The 12031-nt window shown below is 36.4% G+C and overlaps 1 protein-coding gene across 1 annotated transcript; it reads right to left on the minus strand.

Annotated features, from left to right (window-relative positions):
* Positions 1 to 325: 325 nt before the first annotated feature.
* Positions 326 to 4332, minus strand: LOC133899752 (probable receptor-like protein kinase At1g80640). The gene is made up of 10 exons (XM_062340814.1): positions 3964 to 4332; positions 3598 to 3765; positions 3255 to 3502; positions 3033 to 3165; positions 2871 to 2934; positions 2685 to 2781; positions 2484 to 2586; positions 2277 to 2395; positions 929 to 1018; positions 326 to 841 (listed from the first exon to the last, which is right to left on the minus strand). The coding sequence occupies exons 1-10, from the start codon at positions 4139 to 4141 to the stop codon at positions 695 to 697; spliced, it is 1347 nt and encodes a 448-aa protein (XP_062196798.1). The 5' UTR covers positions 4142 to 4332; the 3' UTR covers positions 326 to 694.
* Positions 4333 to 12031: the final 7699 nt, after the last annotated feature.

Here is a 12031-nt window from a genome sequence, read left to right on the forward strand (position 1 = left end):
CTAAACTCTCCAAATTCAAACAACAGATATTTTTAAAAAACTTATGCGAGCTTTGCACATTGTTCACTTACTATCTATAGCTTTACATATATTTTTGTTTTCCTTTGCTTTCTAACCACATGTTTAAATGAGATCACAGGTTTCTCCAAGCACAAAAAATTGAATTAAGTTGGCAAGAAAATGGCAATTAAATCTCAACCGTATGAGCAAAATGTATTGATAATATCACACAATAAATTTCAAGTTGATGTGGTATCTTACGAACAATTGAACAAATAAGACCATAATGTTTGAGTAGCTTCTACAGGCAACAATGCTACAAAAGAATCTGAAATGTGTTTTAGAATTAATATGAATGGATTTTTTGTAATTAAATATCATGAATGCCCAAGACCTGAAATTTACATGAAACCTACTTGCAGTGGAATTTACATGAGACAACCTGACAACAACAAAGCTAAGCTACCTCCAAAAACCATGGTTGCTCTTATGCAACACTCTTAGACTCTTAAATATCTTGGCAGTAATTTGTCAGGCCTCCATCGATGTTCAATAATGGCGATGGAACAAAATGTTCCCTCTCAAATAGATCAGGCACTCCACTCATTATAACCACCTTGGAAATGAGCAGCATGGATGAATTCCTTGTGGCCGTCAGATATGGCATATTTTGTTCAGAAAATATTCCATTTCTTTAGCCTGCCTGACGAGAATGTTCTACCACCCTCATTGTTCCCCCAAGCTCCACAGGGACAAGAGGAACGAGGGAGTGGAGAACATCTGCGATCAGTGGTCTGTAGCTTGGCTCCGGCTGGACACAGAGGACGGCTACTGCAGCAACCTAGAAAAAACAAGTGTTTAGAGATGGAAACACTTCTGCTGTGGAACAAGAAAACAGATTCAGACAGATTCAGACAGCGTTGATTACCTGATAAAGATGTCTCAAATCCATGGTTTTTCTGATGACTGGATCAATTATATTGGGCAGCTTTGTTCTATCAGTTATCTGAGGCATGGCCTGCAAAAGACAATATTGTGGTTATTGATATCCTACCTGTTAAATAGAGAAATTATATTTATAATATATCAAGTGATACCAATTGTACAGTAAGGAAGTAATATTCATGCAGCTGTGTCAATTTGCTCTAGAAAGGTATAAAATCAAACACTGAACAAAGAAACAAAACACCAAAAGAAAGGAGGAAAACCTTGATAATGAGTTAAGTAGGTCTGTCATAGTGGAATCTTACGTGAACCAAAACCAAGTCCATCAAGGAGTTTAGGGGGAATGTGCAGACATTAAGAACTTTGGGCCTCAAATTATACAGTGAAGACTGAACATTTAAAGTTAAGCAATCAAAACAATGCCTAGCTATAGGTTTGGAACAATGCAAATTGGCAAAAAGCGACAGAATCTTGGATGGGAAATGATGTTGTAACTCCAAGTGTACCTGTTAGCATTATCTACTTTGCTTCTAGGAGCTTATATTGCTTCATGTTTCATTTAAAAATTCTTGTTGGTAGCTAGAAATAACAAATAGAAACTGGACTTCTTCAAGAATACATTTATCATGAGCGTTTGTGCTAAATGGCAGAGTGAAGCTTGGAAACTATCAATAATATCAATGAAATTTTTGTTTATCATCAGATGTGTCACAAAAAGGTAATACCAATGTTACCTGGATACGGACACAGGTGTCGGAATCCGACTCGGATTCGGATATCCGATTCGGCAAAGAAAATTTGGACACGCGAAATACAACTCAGAATCTGACACGGGTGCCGGAATCCAACTCAGATTTGGGGTGTCCGATTCAGCAAAAAAAATTAGACACGGGTGTCTAGGTAACACTGGGTAATACAAATATTGTAGATATGTGAAAAATAATAACAGTATTATTATGTTGAATCCTTGCTTTTTGTGTTGGCTGATGAGGATGTATTTGAGAGTTTCCTGCTCCGTTTGGTCATAAACACAACCGTCCATGAGAATGTTTGGCCCGAGCTTGTTTAACCAATAATGTATTCTTTAGAATATTTAAGTTGGCAATACATGTAATTCATATTTTTTTATATTACATCTTGATAAAAGTGTCTAGCTGTCACAAGAAAGTCATGAACATGAAGAGCCTGCCCAGGGGGAATAACTAAATATTCTCAACTAAATACTACTCACTGCTCGAAGACACTTTATAACATCTGCCAAAACTTTAGGCATCACCAGAAGTTCACCAAAAGTATTCTCATTTTCAATAGATTGACTAGAGAGAACATACCCATGAAACAATAGATTGACAATGAGATTCTCCAATCATTTCCACTGGCTTCCTTCCCAGTAAAAGCTCAAGAAGAACCACCCCAAAAGCATACACATCACTCTTCTCAGTTAATTGACCTATAAGTGCATAAGTAACACATTTTAACTTACAAAGTTCAGAGGTATCCAAGCAAAAAACTTAATGTACTAAAGCAAATGCACGTACCATCAAGAAGATACTCCGGCGCAACATAACCAACAGTTCCTGAAGGTTTTATGTCATCTTTGTTGTGGTCCCCACCATATATTGCGAGGCCAAAATCTGATATCTGTAGAAATACAGAATCAGACCAAAAAGTCAAATCTGAATTTCTGAACGTTGAACTGATATATATAAAAATGGAAGTTTGGGCAACCTAAATATAACCTTTGCGTTGAAGTTTGTGTCAAGAAGTATATTGGATGATTTTATATCTCTGTGTATAATCATAGGATGGCAATGCTCATGAAGGTGTTCCAATCCTCTGTCAGCACAAAATTGACTTGGATTAGTACCCATTATCCTTATTCCGGTTAGAAAATACAGAGAACTCAAGAGTTTGAGAATTAGAACCTTGCGGCATCAAGAGCAATTTTCAAGCGAATGTGCCAACTTAAAGCTGAACCACGGGAAGGTCCTACAGAAATCAGGAAACAAACGATCATATATTTTCCTTTCATTATCTTCAATCTTAACACAAATGTAAATTTATCATGATGACAAGCTTGAATTTACCATGTAGCTGTGTTTCAAGAGAACCATTTTGCATTAGCTCATAAACGAGCAGCCTTATATCTTCATGAATACAATATCCCAACACAGAGATCACGTTGGGATGCCGAATTTTCCCAAGGAAATCCAATTCATTCTAACAATCATATGTGGACAGAATCAACCACGAATTTCCAAGAAATTGCAAAATTATGAAAATGAAATGTCTATGTTTTTCACAGTCACCTCAAACTCTTTCTCAACTTCCTGCCTACAACAGTCCAGTTTCTTGACAGCTGCAACATGACTTCTATCAAGGCAAGCCCTGTATACACAACCAAAACCACCTTTTCCCAATATATTCTTCTCATTAAACTTCCCAGTAGCCGACTCTAGGACTGAGAAGTCCATCATTGCAATCACTTCTTTCTTGGACATTTTCAACAAGTTCAGTTTGCCCAGGACGGGTAACAACATGTTCCCGTTATTAGCATCTGCAAATTTCGTTTAAAACGTCATTCAGGAGTTCAGGACCTCACAAGTCAAAAATGATACTAGCTGATGTTAACTATCCCCTTAAAGACCTCACTTGATATTTTGATGTCCTTGGAGTTCAGAGCTTCCCGAGCCTTTCTCCAGAAGGTCCATGCATAAATTGCTGAAACCACGATCACAATGACTGCAACAAGTGCCAAGATGACAGCAACGAGGACCTGTTTTAGGTAATGGTTATCTCCCCCAGTTTGGACCCGTGCAGCTGCATTCAAGGGCAGTATATTACAGATAAAATTCAGATGCATTTGGATAAAAGGGTTTTATTCGAATCTGAAGCACTAGCACAGACTACAGAGACAAGCAAATATTGGCCATTTCAATCGCAAGCCACTAACAATTTGGCAATCGACACCTAAGTACAAAGGCCGCATTTCTAATAACAAACATATAAAATGCTCACCTTCAGGAGACATCACATCCGGAAGAAAGGGCGCGTCAGCCGCCGGCGAAGGCGCAGGCGGCGACGACGCTGATACATCGGCGGACACCACCCTGGCCGCGTCCGCGAGCAGGGCCGTGCCACCGAGCAGCGAAGGCAGCAGCAGCAGCAAGAAGCTGCCGCCACCGGGCACCACCATCCCTCTCCTCTCTCCCGCCTCTACCCTGTCCCCTCCCTCCCTGTAAGTAACAGTTGGGGACTCCGCAACGGAGGTCGGGTCGAGGAGAGCCGGCGGCAGCCACCAGGGAGAGACCGAAGCCGAAACGCCGCCGCGCGTTTCGAAATTTTCCTCCTCGTCCTCCTCGCTTCTTTTCGGAGGTAGCAGTTGGGATTTTGGACGCGAGCGGGAGTGGGATCCCACTGCGCTGCACGCTGGCGCGGCGGGCCCCACGGGGGACTGGCGGGTCTCCCTGGTGGATTCGTGCGGCTGGTCCACGGTGTGAGCTGGAGTGCGGCCGCTTGATTCGTCCGCTGAGATTATGCGATTTGTCTTATTTTATGCGGCTCGTGTACGGAGCATGTGGGTGGATCTACCCGGAATGTATTTTCGACGGCGCATAATCGAGTGAAAAAAGTTACCACTACCCTTATTTAGTTGCCGGAGATTATTTCGAAGAGCCCTTGGCATTTAAGATCGTATTTTTTTTTATTGTATCGCGTTTCTGTCAATGGAATATCAGAATTACACATTTTTGTTTTCATTTCGTAGAACTCCCCTTCTTTGCTATGCTACATAGTGATGCTTTAAAAATATTTGCTGCAAAGCGTAGTTCTGAAAGATGGAAACAGAGAATTTTTAATTCTTTGATATACTTAAAAAGGTGTTCTTTTCTACAATAGGAAAATAATTGTTTAGTTTATGGGGAAAGGAGTGAGTGGTTTTTGGAAGTGGCTCTAACCAGCCAAAGAAAAGAACCCCAAATGGCTTACAATGAAGACAATGTGCACTAAAGGCGAGAACATGGTATGCTAGCCATTATTTGGTAAGAGTTTTTTTGTCATCGTCAGCTACCAGGCCTATCCCTAGTGGCCAACTACTGGCACAAGAGGAAAGAAGAGAAAGAATTGGTGTGATTATTTTGAGTGACTTTATGTGGTATATGAGATAACATATTTTTCTAATTTCCATTATCCTTTTAGATGTGCACTCATCTCAAAGTAGAATAGACCGTCCGAGTCTCGAGTTCACCAAATCCTCATCTTGCAACATGGAGCTGTTTAAAGTGAATTTGTGATCTACCAATATGTTATTAAATTGCATGAGCCTTTCAATATCTCTCAAATTTCTAAAGTTTATCCGTCCAATGTTTATAAGGATTTTACATATTTCAAGATTCAAAGTTGCAAGTTTTGACCAACAATTGGGCTAATTATATGTATTAGTGATAAATTTATATTTCAATGTGCATTCATATAATCATGGTTTATTAGTTAGAGACAATATACAAGTGAAATCTTTGAATAAATTTAAACTTTAGAAGACTGTGACAAGTCAAATCACGCCTAATGAAAATGTCCTGAATGAGTTTTTGTTAATTTTAGTTATAGACGTTAGAATGAGTACTAGTGCACTGCTGATCTGGTGGGCTTGGCTCACTAAAACTAAGAGTACGTTTTTAGGAGGACAGAGCACCAGATTCTATATGATTATGATGCATGATGCATCAATATGAGGCCTGCCAACTATTCAGTTTTCAGTTGGACCATGTGACGGACACGAGATGCGCTGACTTGGTGAGAATATTTTATTTGTCACGCATTCCGATCAGCATAAGGAAGATTGATTGTTTTCTAGTCCTAACAGAAATAAAAGCCAGCGTCTGCGACATTGCACGAACACAAGTTTTTTTTTCTTTTGTAATACGTTTGCAGTGCAAAAATTTCATAAGAATTATGTAGGGATACCACAAAACTCAGTTTAATTCCCGTAGCAAACAAGGCAAACTAGCGCGTTCCAAATATGATGACCGAAATTCCCATCATTAGTCGCTCCGACATTTTTAGGTGCCTCAAGCAAAGGGAAACAACGTTGTTTAATTCAAAACATGCAAGAAAATGTTTTAGTTTGGTGAAGCAGTATGGTAATGGAAACACTATACATGGCATATATGCAAGTAGAATCCACCGGACACACACCCTCACTCCCGTTCATCATCGTTTCCACTCCACGCTATTGTTGCCACCGCCGCTATGTGCTCATGTGCCATCGTCGTGCTCCTCCGATCTCTTAGCGCCTGCCAGCTCACTAGATTTGCTCCTCCTGTTTCGGACCATTGTTGCCACCATCATGCATCACAGGCGTCTTCTCCCTTGCGGTTGTGTTCGTGGACCTAGCTCTACCTCGACGTCTTCCCCAATCCCGCTCGTGGGCTCCTTCATCTTCCTTGCACCCCAATTCCCGGAGGTTGCATGGTTGCCGCAAGGGAAGAAGAAGATTGGAGGTGCGGATCAACAATACTAACAAGCTTGAACAATTCATCTACTTGTGGAGAACAAGTTCCTCGTAATGTTAGAACTTTTTTTCCTTAATTATTGGAACAATTTTGATTCTTTACCTGAACACTTTGGACTTGCCGGAAGAGCTCACTAGCATGAGAGACAATACCGACAAGCGGCGGGGAGGCAGTAAGGGCTACAATGATGATGGCAGAGAGCCGTGGGGGCAAGCAGCTGGCGCAGTGGCGGCGATGACAGAGGTGTGTGACGCTATAAGTGCATATGCTTCCTATCACTACCACAGAAAAAGAGTCCTCCTTACCCCCTTTCACCGTCGATTTAGTAATAACCGGCAGTAATAATATATCAATGTCGGTTCGTAAGCTCCAGGTGGATATAAAAAGCCGTGCCATCATGAATCGTCAGTGATAGTAATTATCACTGTTGGTTCTTGTTATGAACCGAAAGTGTATTCAAATTATCATTACCGGTTCTTCACTAGAATCGATAGTTATATTAGTTCATCCAAAGATATGCCTTTATTAACCAATAGTGATAATAACTATCACTACTAATTATATTTACGAACTGACAGTGATACTCAAAAATCGTATAACACTTTGCATCAATTTGTTCTAGCAAGCTTGATGAGAAGCCAAAGACATCAAAGAGGAAAACCGGCATGAAGCAAGATAATATGACTAGAAGCAAAAATATGACTTGTTATAATTGCCGAGAGAAATAATATATTGGTAAGAATTATCCAAATAATAATACTTCTAAGCCTATTCTTTTCAATGATCATTATTCGCTTAGAAAGGCTAGAAATGGTATCATAGTTGCTAAGGTTATTAGTTCATATAAATTTCATGCAAGGGTGCTTAAATATCTTGTCACTAACATTCAAGGATCCAACACGATTTGGATACTACAAAATGCTTGAATGATTCAATAGGTACTTGAAGAGGCATTGAAGACTTAACTCATTTATGAAGAAGTAATTTCACACCTTATGTCAAAATAGAGTCAAGTATGAGGATGAACTTTCTATATTATGAATCAATGTCATCTCGATAACAAGTATTTACATTGAAGTATCTAGTCTCTAGCCTTTAGTAGGTTACATTGTTTAGTTGTGCATAATATTATTGCTTGTTGCTTTCTTATGCATTATGTTTTAACTTTTGGAGCATATTTGTTTCGGTTCAAAACACTTAAAAAAATTTCTAGTTGAATCCCTTAATTCTTTATCCAACCTTTATGGGGATCTTAAGATTAAATATGTTTCTTTAATTAACAATTAGATGTTATATATCTAGTGGATTTAGATATGACATATCCTATTCTTCATTTCTATATTTAAGGACAAATTCAATATTTCTCCTGTTAATGATGCTTGTGCTTCTAACTCTATTTCTTATATAGCATTTTTAGAGAAAGAAAATGCTGAGTTAAGGGCTCAACTTCAGAATCTAACTAGCAAGTATGTGAAACTACAAGAAAATTATAATGAGCTTGCATGCACTCATGAAAGTCCTGTAGCTTATCATACCGAGCTAGAAATAGCTTATGAGGTAATTCTCACAACAGTAAAATCATATGAACTTCGTATGGACAATAACACACTTTCTTTGCATAACATAGAATATGTGCTAGTCATAACAATTTATTATATGCAAACTTATATCCAATGATAAATTACCTATTATTTCTTGTTGCTCTAACAAAAATATTTGCTTTAGTTCTACTTGTGAAATTAACATTATTAAGGATCTCAATGATCATGTCAAGAATATATATGACAAGAGGGCAATCAAATGATCTATATGCGAAAAGGAGGGTGTTGGAGACTTGGCAACATTATTTGAAGATGACAAATTCATCAAAGTACTAAAATTGTCAAGTCATATGAAAAACATTCATCATTTATCCAATATCACTCTATGGGTAATACTCTATCACAATATTTTCAAAGAGATAATTGTTCTTGAAATTCATGTTTCTATTTTTGTGATAGATACATAGTCCAATAGGATTTCTGGAACTTTTCACATATCGAAACTTTTGATTGAAAAAAATTAGAATATCCGATGGTCCAAGAAACCATTGAAGGTTCCTAGGCCTTTGCATGTGTAGATTTTGTATCTATGCATGAATAAGAGTATGCTTTTTTTCTTATCTAGCATCACATCATGATTTACATACTCATATTTCTATATAGTATTCAATCTCATGATCATAGCAAATTGATGCAAAATTTTGAATTGAGGCGCTCAATCTATGGTTATGTTTCATTTGAGTTACTAATGGACTTGTCTAAATCTTCCCATTAGAATTTTTTTAAAATCCAAATCTTTTTTCAAGTTCTTTCCAAAGATTTCTAGAATTTCTGCTTCCAATGGTCTGACCTCTATGATACCAGTTCGACCGCCAGAGTTATACAGAGAGATTTTTGAGTCCTCTGCTTCCAGCAGTCTAACCACACCTTTCCTCGGTCTGACCGCCAGAGCCTCATTTGATATTACTAGTCTTTATCTGAATTCTATTTAGCACTTTAGAGAAATCAATGGATTATCATATAATTATGAGTATTATGCTTTGTAAATTATAAATATTTGAGAAATACCACTTAGAATTGATATTATTGCTTATCTAGTATCTATGTGGTATGTCAAGCTCATTTAAGACTCAATGTCTCAAAATATTTTTAATTGATCCACATTTATTTTTAATTGAAACTTGAGATCTTCATTGTGTTTATGCTTCTCTTTCAATTCCAAGATTTTAATTGGAATCAATTTCTCATTCGGGTCAAATCAACTAATAGCATTATAAAAATAGCCTTAGAATGTGATATGAAGCATGATGCTTAATTCTAAACTTTCATCATATACTTCGTTAAAAGAAAGTTGATCTATTTTATCTTGCAATTACCATTTTGTGATTTCTCGATATACCATTGTATTTACTTAGATTTGGTAATTATAAAAGTGGTAGTATTTGTTGATCATCTTCCTATCAACCTTGTTCTTCTAATAATTGGTTTCTTTTATTTATAGAAGCTAAGGTTTTGCTATCTCATCGCTTGTATCATTTTTCATATGCTATGTTGAGATAAGTTTTTTAGCATGAATGCAATTATTTCATTTTTATTATATGCTCAACACTATTTCTTAGTTCATTTGTTAAACTTTGTGAATGATTATTTGTTGATCTTGTGCCTTAGATGTATTTTGGACAAGTTTTCATGATTTATATGCTATTTTGTCCAAATTATGTCTTTATTGGATCTTAGAAGTGATGATCATGCTTGTTTAAATTTAATATCTATATCATGCTTGCTTTCTTTGATCCAACATATAGAGTAAGTCGCTCTCAAAAGCTCTTAATGACTAAAAGTTGCATATTGACTTCAATTGGTGTCTAATTCATATTTATATGCACCATTTATGATAGAATTTACTCTATGTATTGAGATTTTTGCTAACTTTTACGGACCCAATGAGTTCAGGGACCAAATTGTACTTGTGAGTTTTAGGTATAATGGAGATGCAATGTATGCTTGACTCATTTATTGACAATGTATTTTCAAAAGAAAGATAATTTCACTTAGAAATCATAAAGAAGATATTCTTATTTCAATTGGTATTCATAAAGATTGTTCTTCAACTTCAACTTCAATTGGAATCATAAAGAAAGATCGTGTCAAAATGAAGCTAAGCAAGGATAAGCAAAAACTTACTACACCAATCTAATATTTTTAGGTAACTTGTTCTTAATTCGTGCATTGAATATCAAAGATTCATCCTTGTATAAGTTGCATCATAGCATGAAAGTAACTTGCAAATTTTTTTTTGCAAGTGCCTAAAAACTTCTTTATTGCAAATATTAGCAATTTGAAATGGCATATTTTTGTGGGAAGTCTATAATCATATTTACGATTCATCCAATCCCAAATATGCAAAAGAATTAATTTCAAATGCTTTAGTTGCTCTTATGTGCAATACTGATGAAGATTGCAAAATTTATTCTTTTGCTTGAGGTTTATAGGTTTTAGTTATCAAATGCTTGAGTTGCTCTCTTCTTAGTTCGCTTTCAATGGCCTTATTGAATATATAAGCTTATAAGATGTTGACACTTTGTGATAAATGAAATACTCATAATAATATCAATATTTTTGCTATCTTTAATTTGAGCCTAATACATTGCTTCTGTGTTTGGATATTGTTTTTAAACTCATGCTTGACTTGCCTTCAATTGGCATCTCTTTACACCCATTTGATATATTGTATAGTGCGATCTTCTTAAATTATTTGTAATAAGTGAATTTGATTTCACTCAATTTGTGAGAAATGCACACTTTTTGAGAGAGTTCATACTATAAATGGTGGTGCATTAGTTTTTAATGATTCCCTCGTGGGATATGGCTAATGAGCTTTGGGAGAATTTCTTGTTGAGCAAGTTCTCTCTATTCGGCAAGTTCTCCAAAACTATTACATTTTGGCATTAATGTCAATCGGGGGAGAATTTGTAGATGTTATATTTGCAAGATGGACTTTGCTAATGGGGGAGTTTAAAGGGGAGCTTTAAAGGCTATGCCTTTGATAAATGAGGTGAATGTTTTTGCACGCATAAGTTGCATGTTTTGCATGGTTAAGTTGCACGCATAGTTACTTGTGATATGCATAAGCATGCCTTTATGGTTCTTATGTATAAAGAAAACTTCGTCTAAAATTTGAGATAGACAATATATGTAGTGATATTCCATATTCTTTCACGCATCCATAGATTGTGGGGGAGTTTGCTATATATATATATATATGTTTAGTTCTACTAACATCAAAATCTTAGTAGTGTTTGATGCTAGTAAAGTGGATTTTGGTAATCTCAAACAGCTTGTGGTGTTTGATACTACCAAAATATGATCTTAATATACATTATATTTTTGGATTATATGTATACTAAGAAATTCATCTTTCAAATATAACCATCTAGCGAGATTGTCATCAATTACCAAAATAGAGGAGATTCAAGGTGCATCTAGCCTTTAAGTGTGGTTTTGGTAATTAATGATAATACTTATAGACTAATAATTATATTGAGAATTGTTAGTAGGTTATTTTCATAGGTGATGCATGGAGAATTGAGCATAAATTCATTGAGGAATGTCATATGATCTAGAGAAATGCATCAAGATGAATGAGCTCTAGGTGATGCTCGGGTAAATGATGACAATATCTATGGACAAACAATTTTATTGAGAATTGTTAGTAGGTTGTTCTATAAGTGATGTATGGATGATTGAGCATGGATTCATTAAGGATTGTCAAGTGATCAAGAGAAATGCATCGAGATGAAAGAGCTCTAAGTGATGCTCATGTGAAGAAGAAGCTAGAGAGGAAGAGACCTTGAAGTTTGAGTATGGTCTTAAGAATAACTGAAGATACGGAATTGTCAATTGAGTTTTATGGACTAACCCATGTGCTATTTGCTTAAGAGTAAGTTGGGGTTAGATTCCATATGAAGGAAAATATTGAATTAAGATATTCAATGTGTCGAGTTGGAAGAGTAAGACCGAGACAAGTTTAGTGAA

The sequence above is a fragment of the Phragmites australis genome, chromosome 18 (assembly GCF_958298935.1).
Source record: "Phragmites australis chromosome 18, lpPhrAust1.1, whole genome shotgun sequence".
NCBI lineage: Eukaryota > Viridiplantae > Streptophyta > Magnoliopsida > Poales > Poaceae > Phragmites > Phragmites australis.